Source organism: Fusarium subglutinans (genome assembly GCF_013396075.1).
Source record: "Fusarium subglutinans strain NRRL 66333 chromosome Unknown NRRL66333_c0000181, whole genome shotgun sequence".
In the NCBI taxonomy this organism is placed as follows: domain Eukaryota; kingdom Fungi; phylum Ascomycota; class Sordariomycetes; order Hypocreales; family Nectriaceae; genus Fusarium; species Fusarium subglutinans.
In genome coordinates, this window is record NW_023502244.1 from 11,941 (window position 1) to 29,343 (window position 17,403).

Below are 17,403 nucleotides of genomic sequence, written 5' to 3' on the forward strand. Positions count from 1 at the left end.
CAAGTTACTACTGTAGTTGAGAGCAGTTCAATTGAAGAGAAGCAAAGAACATCCTCACCATGACCCGACCCCAAGGCCACGCCCTTCTTATGTCATGAGGATGATTTGTGCTGTCATTGTGTAAAGTGTTACCCGTCGCTAGCCTGGTAGTGCCGAACTCTGAAGTCGTAGGAGTCGGAAGAATTCCGGTGGAATGCGGGGTGAGTGCGACAATCCGGGGTAGTTCGGGAGAATGACGGCAATCTTGTTACGCATGGGAGAGTAATTCCGCTCATGATAGCCGGCTGAGTCAGATTTCTCTGGCTGTAGGAAGATCAAGGAGGGCAAGAACACTCAAACCTAAATAGAGGGCCCCAAAAAGAAGCTCAGCGAATGATATCCTCAACCTAAGTCTTTTAATCATTTAGGATCAAGGTCCTGTATTTTCTTTCCTCCTTTAGGTAGGTATAGTGAGCGCCAGATAACAGTTAACTTATCTTGTGTAAATGTGCGCGAGACGAACTGATTGATATTCAAGACTTCCTATCTCAATGGAATAAGATTCGCGAGGTCAGTGTCATTTATCAAGCTTCACTACGATTAATGATTAACTCTGGACGCACAACCGGCTGTGCGGGTATGAGTCGCCTGGACTCATGATGGAGATTACTATAGTTTGCGTTCTGTTGAGTTGACAGGCCACATGATTAATAGCTACGCCGGACACCTCCTCTTGCATGACAGGCAAGGACACTCAGTGACATGTAAAACTTTGAATCACCTGCACAGCAAATACCGAGCGTGAATGGCATTCGAACATCTCTTGCCAAAGTCTATCCTCTACAAAATTAACTTGCTGATCGTCGTGACAAGGCAGCTACTTCAAAGATGATAGTCATCCTGTCGCGTAACTCTCTGCCCCCTCCTCTCCCAGACCCCCTCAATATTCATATCCCTCGATCCACTGCCAAAGTCAGTATCTAAAAATGCCAAAGGAAACGGTAGACTTACTCGTCTCTCCAGATGATGGTAGGTTCAGTCTGGCCCTTTCCGGGGTTTCTAAACACCATATTCTTTTTCTATGCATCTGTTAGCCACTATAATTCCGCATGCGCGGGCAGTACGTACCAATCCAAGGGATAAATGAATAGCGGGAGGATCAACAGTGATGTTCTGCTCAGGTCGTCCACCGTTCACCATAGCAGCGATGTTCTGCGCTACGACCTGCGCTTGTCCAGCTCCTGGGCGTGCGGCCTTGTGAGCTCCGCTGTCGGCGATGTCACCGCATGCGTACAAATTCGAGTACTCGGGGTCAGCGAACTGCAGCGTCGGCGCGACTCGGATAAAGCCGTTGGCGGGATTGATGATCTCATAGCCAGAGGTCGGCTGAAGATCCTTGAGGAACTGATTATTCGGCGTTTGGCCTGTTGCCGGAATGACGAGGTCTGTTTCTATTTTTCGACCGTCCTTGAGTTCAAGTTCAAATGTTGATCCATCTGTTGGGAAGCCCTTGGATGGGATCACAGCTCGTGTGCCGGTGATAACACTGCTCTGTTAGTACTTGTCTCCCCATCACAGAAAGGCTGACTTACTCAACACCAAGCTCTTGTAATCTATCCCTTAGAATAGCATCCATCTTCTCATGATAAAGCTGCATAAGCCTATCCCTCGAATGAACCAAAGTGACCTTCTTCTCCGGATATACCTCTCCCAAGTCCGTCGCCATCTGCACACCAACCGCACCACCGCCAACAATCACAATAGACTTTGCATTCTTGATGCCCTGCTGATAAGACCTAAAGTACTCAACAGAAGGTTTCTTGTCGTCGTGCTGCATGTTACTAGGTGCTTGGAGTCGTGTCCCGGATGTAACGACAGCATACTCGAAAGGGATCTCTGTTGAGCCTTGCCATGGTCTGTCGAGGGTGAGCTGATTCTTCTGGAGAGATACTGCACGGGCGCGGACGATGGTGTGGTTGGGGGCGTTGGGGAGGGAGGAGAAGAAGCCGGTGTAGGGGATGAAGGCTTTGTGTTCGTGGTCTGGAACGATGGCGAATCGGGGCTGAGGCGGTTAATTTGAGTAGATACGCTATGGGAGGGACTTACGAAGGCGAAGAGATGGTGGAAATGGCTGTGAGGCTCTATTAAGAGGACCTACGATATGTTAGCCATTGACTCTTGAGGAGCGACGTGGTGCTCATACACGGTGAGTAACTGGTAGAAGCGTAGCAAGCTCCTTCACAGCAGCCTAGATTATGTTAGTTAAACCCATCACCTTTCTAGAATAGACTTACAAGCCCAACATACGAGCCGCCAATAACAATAACGTTCTTCAAACCTGCAGTCATAATGTCTCTATCTCTATAGTTTGAAGAATAAAAAAATCGGACACGAAAATGAAAGAGATCTCGGCTCTTTTTATCGACGCCATCTTATCAATCTACGGGGTCCCCGCCTCCGGATGTACGCTTTGCCGGTTATCCGAATTTAATTCCGAAATCGGCTTTTTTCATCGGCATTTTAGGGGGTTCTTGCACCAAAAATGCGAGAGCACGAGTCAGCGCTAGAGAAAAGCCATGATTTTAGTACGCGGCTTGGAAATACGGCTTTTGGACCTGCATGTGAAGGTGACGAGTTACTCAATTTGGTTGGGGTTTCTTGGCTTGCGTTGCAGGGATGGGATCTTGGATGTAACGGTAGAAGTCATACGGATCTATTGTTCGGCCGAGTCTAGCTTGGGTTACTGAACTCTATAGACGGATCTTCATAAAGATTGGTGAGATGATGGATTGTGGGATGCCGATGGATGACTTGTAACGCGCGGCTCGGCTCGGCTCGGCGCTTAATAATCTTCAGCGGGATGAGATGACGAGGCCGATGACTAGGGAAGCGAAATAACGTCCAGGTCTAGACATTAAACATTCGTGGTAGCGTGCCATTAACGGATTTGTAGACCTCAGTGACTCACGCAGCATGACGATCGCTGTTCTTTAGAGTTCACTTTGGGCCCGTCAGATTGAAGATGTTGAAGTGGGTCCTGTTCTAGGGTATCATGGGACGGCATATTGCGCATTGGATGATTGAGATGTACGAGGCAGTGCTGCCCTGCATGAAGGATATCTAAACGGAAGTCTGTGATGTTTAAGTGGATTGAAACAGCTATATTCGCCATGAGAAACTACAACTAACACGAGGCGAAGATACAGTTGCCTGTTAGTTATCACAACGACTGCTGTTCGAATAGTACCTATTCACAGAAACAAATCACTGTAACCACTATCATAACACAAACAAATAATGAACCCTTGTGTGACTCTATAGATCTTGGTATATACCCTTTTTCTGGCATCATGGCGCATCTTCGACAGATTGGCTCAGCCTGACGCTCAGCATCAGTGTTGGTGTTCGAGAATCGTATATATCTACGGCCCGTCAAATGCTTACATCAAAACAACCGCAAGATCTTGCTCCATCTGTTCCAAATGAATATCCTAAATCATCTGTCCCAAGTCAAGAAACCGCTGTAGCACCCATTCCAAGAATATCCGCTCTAAACGCCAACCAATATCTAGTTCGTATCCAATACTCTAAATACTGCAACGCAAGAAGAATTTTAAAGATTCCCTGGCGAGTGCGCGTAGTCCCGATAGGAAGCCTGTGAAACGTGACAGCCTTACCATCGCGCTGTATCGTAGCGACGAAATTCCAATCATGGCCTTGCACTATAATACCAGGTAGGAACTCGATGTGCGACAACTCTCGCGTTGGGCCTTGGGGCGTGTAGCATAGGCTACGCAGCTGTGCAGAGTGCCATGTCGCCATCTGATTGATGGCGCTCGTGTAGTCCTCGCCCTCCCTCTTTGTCTCCACTGACATTGCGATCGGATGCTTATTCAACAAACCGGAATCGACGTGGTTGATGCTTTTTGAGGGCCGATCGCGATATCGTATCTTGTCGATAGCTGCCTGCTCAGCTGACTCTCGTCCGGGCTGCATGTAGATACAGTAGTCGACTAGTTTAGATTTGGATTTGTTGGGCTTATACATGCTTGAGATTTGCGTCGAGGTGCTTTGCGTGTTAGCATGAATATGCAGTAGAAAGAACAGTCTCAGCATACCAGTACATGTAATCTAGGAATTGAGGTTCAAGTTCCTCGTTACGGAAGACCCAAGATAGAATTGGAGCATGGATATCAGCGTTCCAGCCCGCTTCTGCTTCATTCTCTTCCAAGTAATCCGCAGCGCGATCAAAAATCCTATCAACCCATGACATGCCCGGCCATCGCCAGTCTACACCAGATGGGAGGTTGCTCTCGGATGCCGCATCGAAGAAAGACATTTCTGGAAATCTCGTTCTTTGAAACTTTTATTTATTAGCTTACGGACTTGGTACAAGGAAGAAAAAAACCTATCACTTTACCTCATCCTTACGGCTAGCAGGAACAATCCTATTGCCGCGGTCGATGTCCTCAAGGACCTTACGCACTTCCTTGAGAGACTCAGGTTGCCAATCCTCATAGCGCTCGATGCTAACTACCCGATAACCCGTGTCTTCCCCAGCCGCGTCACGTTGTTGCTTCGAAGGCGAGGAGGCTTTGGAGGTTGAGGAGCGCCCTGATCTTGACGAAACATCCGAGGCAGAGCTTATGTCGTGATAGAGCCTACCGCGCCTCTTAGGGGCCTTGGGCGTCACATCATCTTCGACGAAGGATTGGGAAAGGCCATCGCTGCCGTCGTCCGACACAGACCGTGGCCGTTTGTTAGGCGATGACATCGTATCGTGAGGCGGCGTTGGCAGCCGCCCACGCGAGGGTTCGTGGCTTGTCTTAAGTCGCTTGGCTTTAGGCTCGCTAGTGCTAGGGCGATGAAATGGGATGTTATCAAGCCATGTAAGAATGTTGCAGCTCCCCATAGCTGTTTAATGTTACGATGGTGCGCCGTGTATTCGATGATGATGATGATGATGATGTAGACGGAAAGTAATGTTATTATTTCCAGAGGCGCAACGATAAGTCGAGATAAGATAAGATAATCGTCTCAGCGACCAAGTGGGCCTTCCCGCGTAGATGGAGCTAGTTCTAACCAATAGACTAGTAAATCGCTCTCTCTTAAGGATGCATTGTCTTATGGCTATATTAATAATTATTTAATACTGTATTATTATAAATAAAACCAAGATTGTTATAGAATAAAGAATTTGTATATAGATCGGAAGGCTTAAATCATACTGACGTTAATCGAAGCTTTTGTTAAAAGGTTTCATGATGACCATAAGATGAGGGGAACATAGACTAACCAATAAGTAAGGATATACCTTTTACACTTAACCACATTTATTTTCGCTCTACAACCCTTAGTTTATAGATATTATCTGCATGAACCTATCCTGGTCCACTCGTTCCGTCTATCCGCTCGACAACTTTCCGCTAATTATTCCCAATCATGGAGCTCATCTTCTTGAAATACTCCCTCCCGCCCTCAACGATCCTTCTATTCAAAACAACAAACTCATCCTTCTCACTCCCCTCAACAGCCAAATATGTAAAAAACGCACCCAACTCTTCATTCTTGATAACATAATCATCACCTAGCAACACCTGGGCCAAATATCCAGGGACTCTCATCCTCTGGGTAATCACGCCTCCAGGCCTTAACATCCAAGCCTTCCAAACATCTGCATGCTCTTTCGCAACGTCTAGTGAGCGAATCTCATACAAGCCCTGAATCTGTCAGTAGTGGTGAGATAAAATGGGAGGGGACGTACTTTGAGTTTGCGAGGGTATTCATTCACCCATAACTTTGCATCTTGTTCCTGAACAACCCACTTCCCACTGAGATGAATGAACCGAAATGGTTGTCTTTTAGGTTGTTTCTCGAGAAGAGTCGCAAAGGCAGTTTGGAAAGCGAGGGGGTATTCCATATCGACATTCACATTTCCTCTATACGACCCCATGGCACTATTATCATCAGCCCAGAACTCTCTCACAGTAGCCATACAACGTACCAAATCATAGCAGCAGCATCAACATGCGGTAGAAGAATATCGTCAGACCATTTCAAAAAGTCTTTTATCATGACGGTTTGGAGTTTCGGATGATCTGATGGGAGGGCGCGACGCACGAATGCGACTACGGATGTGATTTTAGGATGGGAGAGACATTGGCGGAGGGCTTCGCTGCCGATGGAGCCTGACGCGCCGAGGAAGAGGACTTTCATGATTAGTCGCGACTATTGTGTTGAAGTTTGGGTTGTGAGAGGGTAATGAGGCTCAAGCGACATTTATAATGGGAGCGGGAATGGTTTGTTGGAAGTGCTGGTTGCGGACTTTCAAGGATGTCGATCCTAAAGTCCGCTGGCGTCGATCAGCCATCTGTCTTGGCGCGTTTAATTACTTATATGTGCAGTTGGTAACGATAAGGAATGCCACAGTGCTAGTTTTAAAAGCTTGGCTTATGGTTTGGCTTATTTTGCAGGCCGATACGCCATACGATAATGGCGTGGGCTGGTGTGGTGGCTTGCTTCAGCCAAAGCCTTCCTTTGCGTGTCGTTGTGTTGAGGCGCCATTTCGTAATAATGGTATCGGATGACCTAATAAACACTGGCATATTTTTTGACACGAAATAACAATGTCCAACTTGACGTTTCAGCAGTTGTGGTGTTGTTAGGCAATGAATCGCTCTGCGCGTCTTCAAGGTCGTCAGGTGAGTACCGGGTAGGTTACTTCTCACTGACAGTTGACTCACCGAACCGGCCAGGTCTTCAATGAAGACTACCTAGCTATTCACTTAAGAATAAATGTCAATTGAGTCTTATCTTTGCATTGTCTCCTGTATCAATTGTACCATCTGAATACTCCTCTAACGTGAGCGCGACATCATGACCAAGAAAATGACCGACCCTTCGTTCAACTCGTCAGACCTCATGCTCACCCGCACCCGAGCCAATGATACACCCTCAATTCAATCCATGGTCAACGCAGCATACGAGAAATACATACCCCGAATTGGCAAACCGCCAGCTCCAATGACAGCAGACTATGCATCTCTGCTCACAACCCACGATATCTTCATCATGCGCACCACTCAATTCCCCATCGGCGCGCTCGTTCTCCACCACGAACCAGACTCTTATGTCCTAGAGATCGAGAACTTGGTAGTCGACCCAGGCGCACAAGGTCGTGGCTACGGAAAGGTATTGATGCGCTATGCAGAAGACTTTGCACGGTCGTGAGGCTGCAATGCCTTGGAGCTGTACACGAATGTCAAGATGTTTGAGAACCTGGGGCTGTATCTTAAGATGGGATTCGTGGAGACTGGGCGAAGAGAAGAGGATGGCTTTGAACGTGTGTATTTCCGTAAAGAATTGAGATAATATGTAAATGATAACTTTTATTTATTGCGATGCATCAATTGATCGTCATGTACAGATAGCGGCGCGCCGAAGAGACCCGCTCCATCGCGTGCGCCAATTGATCGCCACTCTAACGCGACCATCCCCATCATCACAGATGCGCAGACCAGTATATGTGTATACGTCGGGTATCTCCATCACGCCAATGACCCCTTCAGCCTCTCAAAGCTAAAATTCCATACCTCCGCCCTTCGCGGCCCATCACTCGACTCAACCAGCCCAACGTGCTGCAAAACACTCGGATCAAGCGCCCACTTGCTCAACCCGTTATCCCGCGCGTAATCCTCCATGATCATATCCCCCGGGAACTGAAACGGCGGCTCGCGCAGGAAATCCTGCAGATTCTGCAGGTGATGGTTCGGAAACACCAGGCCTTGCGCACAGCACCCGTAGCGTGGCATTTCGCGCACCGTGGGGAAGCGTGTGAATAGTCGGTGGAGGGTTATGCGACCTGTTACGAAGGCGAGCGCTAGACAGGCGGGGATCCAGAGACCGAGGAGGAGAGCGACGGTTTGCGCAAAGTCTTTGGTTGCGAAGGACCCGGCGTGGCGGCGCTGTCTGCAGCGTAGGGCGAGGAGAAGACAGGCTATTAGGGCGGTGTAGCCTAGGATGACGACCTTGAGATAGTCAAAGATCTCTTCGTTGTTCCAGCCCATGAAGATCTCGGAGTAGAAGAGGCGCAAGTACATCCAGTCTTTGTGCGCATCGGTCGCTTTTTGCTCAACTTCGATGACGCCCTTTTTGAACCGTGTGAACCAATCGGGCGTGGCTATTATATCGTCTTCGATGAGGGCGAAATACGTCGGATCGCGTCGTCGACACGCTTCGAAGAGGACGGAGTGGTCGAGTCGTATGTTCTCCACGCGATCGTCGCTACGCCCCATACCGCGAACATCGTGCGGAAGCACCTTGTAATTGAGCTTTGACTCGGTCTTGGAGTCGTTGGAATACACTAGCACATCATCCGCCAGCCCGAATAGCCAGTCCTTCCCATAAGCAAAGTGCTTCGTTGGATCTTTATCGGCCAGCAGCACAACAATGTGAATCTGATTCCGCTCATTCGGCGTCAACGTATCGACAAGGCTCCCCACGGTATGTGCCAAAAACCCCGAGGTCGTGCGATTGATGCTCGGAATACCGATGCACAAGAACTCATTGTCGACTTGTACTTCAGTCCGCTGCTTGTGCGCGACGGGAAAGATCTCGCGCTCGAGGTACTCGTCGACTTGTTTCTCGCGGACGGCAGAGTAGCGGCGATTAAAGGCGATGCGGGACTTGTAGAAGAAGGAGGACGGGTCGTCGTAGGAGTTGTGGTAGGACCAGATCAAGGCAGTGAACCACATCAGCCAGAAGCCGATGTTTGCGTGGGAAGGGCGCATGGCGTCATGTCGCGTGCGGTTTGAAGAGAGATGTTTGGAGAGAGAAGTGATTGAGGAATTGGATTTGGGGAGTGGCCGCTGGGGTTACAGTGGCTACCCCGCTGTACCGGAGACAAGCAGTTTGTTGATTGGTGGGCCCCCTTTTTGGCGACGCTAAGCCTTACGCTTTGATTGGTGATATCATTACACGTGCTGACTCCTTCAAGAGGCATCCGAGGCGCAGCTTTTGCCGAGAAATTCAGGAACACGTCGGTCTGCGTGGAGCGATAGAGAGAATCAGAGTATGAGAGTCTTCAGTGAGTTAAAACTCTCCGCTTAGTAGCAGTGTAGTTAGGTGTAGCTGAGAATGGCCTCGTGGTTTACGCGTCACGCATTAACAAGCGCTGGGCCAGTGTATTAGTCGCGAGTATCTTAACCCTGAGTATGAGCAGGACACCATGCTCTCTGCGACAAAAGACGTTGCTGGAAGCAGGCCAATTGACTGGTTTTATGATCAATAGGATGAGTTTCTGCTAATTGACGGCGATGCGAGAGTGACACAGAAAATGACAGCCAGTTCTCTCATGACAAGTGAGACTACCGTTTGACTGCCTCTAATCCATGCATCTAGATAGAGGTAGACTCTACACCCTAGAGTGATAACGAAGAGAACATATTGCATTTTATCTAGACATGTAATCTTGAACATACCGTTTGTTACGCCGAATGGAGACGCTCGAACAAGCCCTACTAGTGGCAGCTCCTTCAGCCGCCTCCCTGTTCTCATTATCACAAAAGATGATCTAGTACAATGTGTAGGCTGTTGATACTGTAAGTGATATTGAGACCTGTTGGTGACTTGTAGCTGCGATTCATGATTTACTCCTCTGCTCATTGTGTATGCCTGGACAGTTGAATAGGTGAAGGGGAACTCGCGTTGAATGATTTGTAGATCAAGCATACCTAACAAAGACTTCTTCCGCGGGCAGTGACGTGAACCTGCTGACCTTTCCACTGTGACAGACGTTCAATTTGGCCGTGACAAGACTCAACACCGAGGCGATGATTCAAGTGCCAGCAATGTTCCTTGTAGATATAAACTAACGGCTGACCCGAACTCAGCTGGAGAGTCACACTTCAGTAACTACGCAATACAAACATCATCTCACTCCAGATTCACAGCAACATCCAAGATCCAGCAGCTATATAAACTCTTCGCCGCGCGGTACTTGAACCTGAAGCCCAACTCCATCCAGCGAAGCCTGCTACTCAAACTAAGGAATAGCGCCATAAAGCCGACAGCAACATCATCAAGTTCCATATTCTTTCATTTTGAAGTTCTTGATATAAGCATTGCAGAATTATCAAGTCAGGAAAATGGCCAATCAAACATGCGCATGCACCATTTGCAATACCTGCACGAATGTTGTTCAACAGACTAAGAAGAAGCTATGCGGAGCATGTCTTGGGGGAACGCATAATGCTCAGTAATGGGGGAAGGTCATTATAGTCACACAAAGCAGACTGGGAGAGAGGAATTGCAAATTCATATCCTGTTGGGGAGAGTCGCTCCACGCTAGTGAGAATTTCGTCTCTGGGAATGTTATCTTGAGACACTCAGATCCTTTGTTCGAAGCCCTTTTAGCAATTGACTGAACTGTGTCCATGTTGATAGTGAAGCATGATGGCCAACAAATTGTGAACAGTCTCGTGTGAACAGAGAGCGAATAAAGCAAGCCTGTTCAAGTATTAGTGAGAATACAAAACAAACGCTGGCATAGGACATACTAGATGTTTCACTGCTCCCACTGGGAGTAAATAACGACAACCGAATTCCCATTTTCACTGTGTCACTGGCAGATCGCTGACTCTACAACTGGGCATATATGCTTGCTTCACACTGCATACAAGTCTGCAAACTCACAAGACATCTTCAAGCACAAGGCTACAGCATCTTACAACTCAGCACTCAGATCACCATGTCTCAGAACAGCTCAGTCCCAAGCACGCCTACCAGCGATGCTACGCCTGGAGAACCAACGGCAGCTATCGAACCTTCGAACGGCATCAACGGTCCCAAGCAGCATGCCAACAAAGTGTGTCGGTGCGCCTGCGTTTGCCAGGAGGTTTGTCGCACCGATGACTATTACTGCGATCCCTGCATCGCCGCGAGACACAACTACGCCCCTCCTTGGCTTGATGTGTCAAGCTAGGCCTACAGAGCGAGAAAGCCTGATATTTGAGAAGAGGATACTGAGGTGAACTGGGTAGAGAGCACCGTCAGCTTAGTCTAGATTTCTCTAAATATTCTTATCACTTAGGATAGAGGTCCCGAGTTTTCTTGCCACCCTAGCTAGGGAAACGAAGCTGTCGAAAGCTCTACAGTAGTATCTAAGTATCAAAGAGATTACGCATTAAAATACTGCTTGTTCCTTGTGACATCACTTTTAGGCTTACCAGTACGGCGATCAGAACTACTTCCCGACACATCATTTCCCTCCCATCCACGGGAATATTTTAATGCTTGCCAAGTGGCCTCGGCCCGCATGGCACCGTCAGTCCCCTAAAACGTCCAGACCTAAACCCAATCTACTGTAGAATAACTGACGCTTCCATCTTAGCGCCACAGTTGGCATGTTGCCAAGAAAGGTAAGACACGAAGAAACGCCAGGGCCAAACTCAAAGACAAGCCATTTTATTGCCGAAGACCCGTTTGGCGCTTATTATAAGCAGTCGCATTGCTCTTATGCGTGATTTCCTTCTTGTACCCGTCGAAATGTTGTGGTAGTGCTACTAAAAGCGTGTCATCGCGATGAAGAATCCAGAGGCAAAGGATATTCTTGTAAGGTCTGTGTGTTTACGGGAGGGACTAGTGCTAATGGTTATAGCTGTCTCAAATACTCGTCATCATAGCGACAATTCTCGTCATCGCCCGTCTCAATCTCCGTCTCCGAGTCCAAAAGCGAAAGTTACTACTCAGCGATATTTTTATGGTGGCAGCGTGGATATCAGGCGTCATGACAGCTGCGTTTTCGCCTGCCTTTGCGGTCCTTCATGCATTTGATCCGAGTGTTCATACGACGTTGGAGGGCTACCATGGAGGATCTGCTAATTTGGTGTTGATACTGAAGGTGAGTGGAGGAATCGGGATGAGTGACGTAACTAACGTGATGTAGTTGCTCTTTGCATCCAGTTTTCCCTTTTATACGACGCTTTACTTATGCAAAGCTGCGCTTCTTGCTGTTTATCTACAAGTCTTTCCCGAGTTTATGGTCAAGAGGCGGAGATTTCTTTGGGTGACGATTTGGTTTGTTGGTGTCAGCTATGTTATCACCGTTGTGATATTATTTTGTATCTGTCTCCCCATAAGCCGAAGCTGGTATGATCGTCAATTTCATTGTTGTTTAGCGGAGCTTATACTTCTACAGGGATCTCAGGCCTTCGAAGACATGTCCAAAGTGGACATATGCTGTCACATTTCACGTTGGCTGGGGACTGTCATTTCTGGGAGACTTGCTAGGTACATTGATCTCCTTTCTGTTTGGATGATGTCTAACAGGATCCAGTGTTCATTCTGCCGTGGCTGATTGTACCAGCGCTACACGTCAGAAGAACTTTGAGGCTCGGTATATACTTCACGTTCCTCCTCGGCACCGTCAACATGGCCGTCAGTCTTGTCCGCTTCGTCATGATCTGGAAGGCTGGAGCCGACTCGAGTATATCACTCAGTACAATTGGTACATCCCTCCCAGACTATTAGCCTTAATTGATACTGACTACATTGTAGTACTTTGGAGTGCCCTAGATGTCAACATAGGCCTCGTCGTCGCTTGTCTCCCGTCGCTGCGCCCATATTTCGGATCACGAACCAAGTCCCAGGAACAAAGTCGAGAAAGCAACAGCTGGGATTCTACGAAGAAACACTCTGGGTTTGGTAACCGGACGATATGCTTTCACTCTAAGAAGCGTGATAGCGAGGCGTGGCCATCATCATCCGGCAGCCGTGCCAGATACTCGTCGATAGACCAGACTGTAGTTGTATCATGGGATGATACGGATGGATTCAAGGACACGAATGATGTTGAGCTGAGAGTTCTGCCAGGAGCGAGAACGAGGGACGTAAAGTATGGTAGATAGAGACACGGACGATGACTGGAGAACATCACTAATCACTAATGATCTATTTCATATGGAAAGTAGTTCACGATATGTAATATTGATCAGATCAAAGTTATGTACTAGAGAATGACAAGACACAAGTCCAAAGGAGAAATGTCCCGCGCTGAAAAGTAAAGCCCCCATCAGTTTACACCAGACCACAGACATCGTCATAGTTTTCGCATCCACAATCTCTGTCGCATGATCCCTCAACCATGCCCTACAGATATTCAAATCTCGTCTTTCCAAGACCAGTAAGCCTTCATAGGCAGGCTTACTTAGTCTGGACATAGATGGAAGAAGATCCACTGCTCTGGTATCCCTCGGTAGCCAGAATCTGATAGTAGTGGTTTCCAAGTCTCATACCAGCCGACGCCCAAGCATTGAAGATAGTCTGCATGTTGACAGCGCCGCTGCTGCGCTTATTACGGCGGATGGCCCAGTACTGGTTGAAGGTCTGTTGCCCGTCGATAGAGGGCTGGTTGTAGCGGGTGGTTTGGTAGAGATCGTAGGTATCACCGTCGTTGTAGACGGTGCCCTTGTGCTGGCCAGCAGAGCCGGGGTTGTAGGTTCCATAGTTCTCGATGACCTAGATATTGTTAGTCGAGTGTTGATGAGGGAAATGGGGTACGTACGTAGTACTCGACGAGAGGGCTGCGAGTCCAGCCGTAAACGCAGAGGTAGCCGTTGCCCTGAGGGCTGAAAGAACCACCATAGTTGATAGTTCTAGTCCATCATCAGCATACTATCTCATACATCCAAAACAAGTTCAACTTACCGGCCAGTACCAGGGTTCCAGCCCTTTCCACCAACAAAGTTACCAGTGTTGCGCCAATCAACCTGGTAGTGACTCCCCTCACCCATGCGGTAGTTGGCATAGCCACCGCCATCAGACCACCAGGAGTAGAAGTATCCGTTGTGGTAACCCTCGGAGTTACCGGTGACTTGACGGGCTTCAAGGACGGAGGTGGAGTTGCCGTCGTCTTGCTCGTCTAGGAAGTCAAAGGGACGAGCGAGAGCTCCGGTAAGTGCCGAGGCGGCGAGGAGGAGAGACTTGAAGGAGACCATGATGTTATCCTGAAGCTGGCTGGATGGTTGGAGTGTAGATTGAAGAACCCTGGTGAGCTGGAGAGTTAACTTAGTTGGCGAACTGATGGTCCTTTATACACGGTTGAGCACGGCTTCATTTCGTCTGTCATAAGTCGATGCCAAGCATCTTAGTGCTTAATACCAATATCATCAGGCTCTTTGACTCTCTAGCTTGGTGCCCTACCTCGGAACCTGGCTCTCCGTGACTAGCAAAAGCAACTCTTTTGCCATCGTCTTAGAAATTTCAGCCTCTTGTTCCCCACTCGCATGAAGGCCAAGACGGTAAACACTGGAGCCAAGACGGTAAGGACTCAGGTGACCAATGGCAGCCTAAGAACCCCTTATGGCCAAGAATGAGCCTGTGATGCGATTGGCAGGACACTGCCATGAGAACGCGTGCTATGTTTTCTCCGCATTCTTCGATCGGTGGCATCCATCTTCTGTATTCCGGCTAAAATCGCCTTCCCCAATTCCTCTTTTCCGTGGCTTGAGATCGTGACTCGCGATGCCAGCGGCTTATTGCGGGGAGCGGGGATCATGGGGAATGGGGAGTGCACGTGGCAGACATATCATATTAGGCTGCTATGCCGAAGGATAAACATGCGTGCCAAGATTTTGGACGAACGAGTGAGAAAAGCAGGATCACTTGATGTTGCAATGGGACCACTTCTATCAGCATGCTTTCCCTGATGTGTATCCAGGATGCCAGTAACGAGAGCCGAATGTATTGCCGGGATGTCAAGAACATGGCTTGATGGAATGATTGTGCTTGGCATGGCCTGCTTCCTCCTTGACGGGTAAAAGAAGCTCTGAGGCCCTTTATAAGCCTGGAGTCACATCAATTGAACTTCTCATCCTCCTACAGCTGAGCACTCAGTTAATTGCTATTTCCTCTCACAAGCAATACTTTCATATCAGGGTGAGCTATAGGTCGCTAATCAAGCTGATCTCCAGATCGAAGTAGTATCACCTAATGAAACACGGCGTCGACAAACGTCAACAAAGGTTAAATTTTAAACTCACGACGCTTCATCCCGTCGGGTCAATCCGGCTCAGCATACTTGACCCGAAGTAACCTGAGCACCTTGTATCATATGCACGATCCATGCATGCCGCATTCTGGCTAAAGTCCACGATGCTTTTTAACCTCGGGTCATTTCCATGATTGGTGAAAGATCGACATCCTTTTCATTCCCTGAGGAATATATTCCCTATTAAGGTTGCGCATCTTCATGTTTGGCTGTTTAGGCTAATAACCGGGTAAGTCAGAGGGAGGATATAAGTGCCGTAGTATAGGGATAACGTGTTTCATATGTAGTGCTTAGATTAGCGAGGGTAAAACTCCACTTTCTGGAAGGCGGTCTATGGTGATGGTGAATGGATAAAGTTCTCGATGTCATGCATTTTAATGGAATTGTGATGCTGACGAATGAATTCGCGAGGACGAATAAGGTTGAATAGACGATGGGCTTGACTGACAGGACCATGATGTTAAAGAAACAGATTTGAAACTTGAAACTGAAAGAAGGTTATCTATCTTGGACTGTATTGCTCTGGATGTAAGTCAGTAATCATCCATCCGTGTGCATATGTCTGACATCTCAATCGCTACGAGAGCGTTTGACAGGTTCAATTTCCATCTTCTTGATTCCAATCTCAGCTGCAATACTAGATTTAGATGTCTATTCAAGGCTGATTGACCTTGCTATCACGTCCGGTTAAATCTGGAAGTCGAATGGACAGACCATGCACGACGCTGAGGCGTCAGCTATCTTATCACTTTCCTGACAACGACACGTACCTCGTTGGGCGGCTGAACGTTTTACGATACAACCTAAGCTCAGATAAGATGGAATAGTAGGGGGTGGCATCTCTGTTGATCCTAGTATGTCTACATTCCCGAAGTGTTGCAACGCCCCCAGTGCTGATAATGAGCCATCGGGATTATAGCGCGCTTGCCCCGTTCTACAGTGCCACAAATCTGTTTATCGTCTAAGATTTGAGAATAACCGTCCATCTACATGTAATCGGCGCGAGATTACATTTCTCAACCGCGTTATGAGCTTTCCACGGGTCCTCAATAGGTTGCGGAAAGTCCAGGCAGATCCAAGAAAAGATAGCCTACGCTGAGTCTCTAAACATTACGGAGGGACCAGGCGTCTTTGCTTTTGCACATGACATGCTACAACATTGGGGGTATGCAAGGATCTCAGCTCGGGTATATAACACATAATCCAAAGCGCCTGAGCCACGATATGCCCTATTTAACATATGTCACTGGTAGCCCCACTGACGTGATAACAGTGTGACCCTCTGACTCCTGTAAATGGAGGTAATTGTCCTCACTCAATATTCCTCTAGATTACACTGTTCGTTCCCAGAATATTGTTGAAGATACTCTTTGGCTAGTTCTTCCTCTTGTTTGAAGTATGCATCGGCATCTCGGCTTGGCTTGAACACCTCGGACCGGACAATCTTGTTTGAATTTTAGTTAAATTAAAGTCCTACTGAAAGGTGTCTTACCTGTTCGGCTGGGTACTCATGGATGTCGAGCTTAATTACCAGATTGTCTGGATAAAAGTTAAGAATCTGGTTGCCGGCGATAGTCTTCATGACTTCATCATAACGTTCGAGGTCATCGGCGTGGATCGCATCTCGAGCAGTAAGAAGGGCCATTGCCGCAAAAGGGAATATGGCAATGTTCACGATAACGGAGTAAAGCATCATATGGCCCAAGGTTGAACTTCATTCCGTAGAAGGGATGCTGAGAGAATGAGGCCATTATCCCCCATTTTAAAGCGCCTAGCCTGCTTTGTGGAAAGCCTCGGCTTCCGGGATGTATTTACTCCGACTCGCGCTATAAATAACGCAGTCCTGAGGCATGTGTTCAGCTCTCGTGTCTCTGCCTTTGAATGGCTAGACAGGTGCTCCATTATCATTACTTAATCACGAAAGGAACCGTACTTACGCTATGTAGAGTCAAGAACAGGATGAATCTGGTGCCTAGAAGAGGTCCGAGCCATAAGAGTCATACGACTTTTCATGTGAAGCGTTGTTGGTTTTCGAGAAAACACTTCTTGAAGTTTACGAAGGGAGACATCCGATTGGCTAGGACAAGTCATCTTGTTGGTTGGTTGTTGATTTGAGACGGCTTTTCGGCAACAGCGAGACATGCCTAACTCCAATTGAAACGGCAGTCATCAAGCTTTCTAGTTCTGGCTATGAGCAACAGAAGATTTCGTTTTCTTTTGCCTGAGAATATGACGTAACAGATGCTTAATGTTCATGAATGAGTGAGAACAGTCTTCACAAGCATATTACATCTGGTGGAGATGTTATAACCTTTGACTATCAATCGATCAATCAATCGACGAGTAATAAGGCATACCTATTCAAAAGAAAGCCCAAA

General features: G+C 47.8%; 7 protein-coding genes across 7 annotated transcripts; 2 read left to right on the plus strand and 5 right to left on the minus strand.

The window, feature by feature from the left end:
• Positions 1-986: 986 nt before the first annotated feature.
• FSUBG_10393 (oxidoreductase) lies at positions 987-2,327 on the minus strand (the record flags this gene model as incomplete). Its single annotated transcript, XM_036674967.1, has 6 exons — positions 987-1,058; positions 1,108-1,525; positions 1,572-2,041; positions 2,086-2,133; positions 2,183-2,227; positions 2,274-2,327. 6 exons carry the CDS (start codon positions 2,325-2,327, stop codon positions 987-989), a joined length of 1,107 nt encoding a protein of 368 aa, XP_036534090.1.
• Positions 2,328-3,489: 1,162 nt separating this feature from the next.
• On the minus strand, positions 3,490-6,195 carry FSUBG_10394 (uncharacterized protein; the record flags this gene model as incomplete). The annotated part of the gene is made up of 6 exons (XM_036674968.1): positions 3,490-4,048; positions 4,098-4,342; positions 4,400-4,893; positions 5,534-5,699; positions 5,744-5,936; positions 5,984-6,195. 6 exons carry the CDS (start codon positions 6,193-6,195, stop codon positions 3,490-3,492), a joined length of 1,869 nt encoding a protein of 622 aa, XP_036534091.1.
• Positions 6,196-6,855: 660 nt separating this feature from the next.
• On the plus strand, positions 6,856-7,209 carry FSUBG_10395 (acetyltransferase; the record flags this gene model as incomplete). The annotated part of the gene is made up of 1 exon (XM_036674969.1): positions 6,856-7,209. One exon carries the CDS (start codon positions 6,856-6,858, stop codon positions 7,207-7,209), a length of 354 nt encoding a protein of 117 aa, XP_036534092.1.
• A 317-nt stretch (positions 7,210-7,526) lies between these two features.
• Positions 7,527-8,768, minus strand: FSUBG_10396 (uncharacterized protein; the record flags this gene model as incomplete). The annotated part of the gene is made up of 1 exon (XM_036674970.1): positions 7,527-8,768. The coding sequence occupies one exon, from the start codon at positions 8,766-8,768 to the stop codon at positions 7,527-7,529; it is 1,242 nt and encodes a 413-aa protein (XP_036534093.1).
• A 1,958-nt stretch (positions 8,769-10,726) lies between these two features.
• Positions 10,727-12,884, plus strand: FSUBG_10397 (uncharacterized protein; the record flags this gene model as incomplete). Its single annotated transcript, XM_036674971.1, has 6 exons — positions 10,727-10,843; positions 11,636-11,878; positions 11,924-12,126; positions 12,176-12,267; positions 12,314-12,484; positions 12,535-12,884. 6 exons carry the CDS (start codon positions 10,727-10,729, stop codon positions 12,882-12,884), a joined length of 1,176 nt encoding a protein of 391 aa, XP_036534094.1.
• Positions 12,885-13,179: 295 nt separating this feature from the next.
• FSUBG_10398 (endo-1 4-beta-xylanase) lies at positions 13,180-13,973 on the minus strand (the record flags this gene model as incomplete). Its single annotated transcript, XM_036674972.1, has 3 exons — positions 13,180-13,494; positions 13,541-13,631; positions 13,684-13,973. 3 exons carry the CDS (start codon positions 13,971-13,973, stop codon positions 13,180-13,182), a joined length of 696 nt encoding a protein of 231 aa, XP_036534095.1.
• Positions 13,974-16,340: 2,367 nt separating this feature from the next.
• On the minus strand, positions 16,341-16,718 carry FSUBG_10399 (uncharacterized protein; the record flags this gene model as incomplete). The annotated part of the gene is made up of 2 exons (XM_036674973.1): positions 16,341-16,469; positions 16,518-16,718. The coding sequence occupies 2 exons, from the start codon at positions 16,716-16,718 to the stop codon at positions 16,341-16,343; spliced, it is 330 nt and encodes a 109-aa protein (XP_036534096.1).
• Positions 16,719-17,403: the final 685 nt, after the last annotated feature.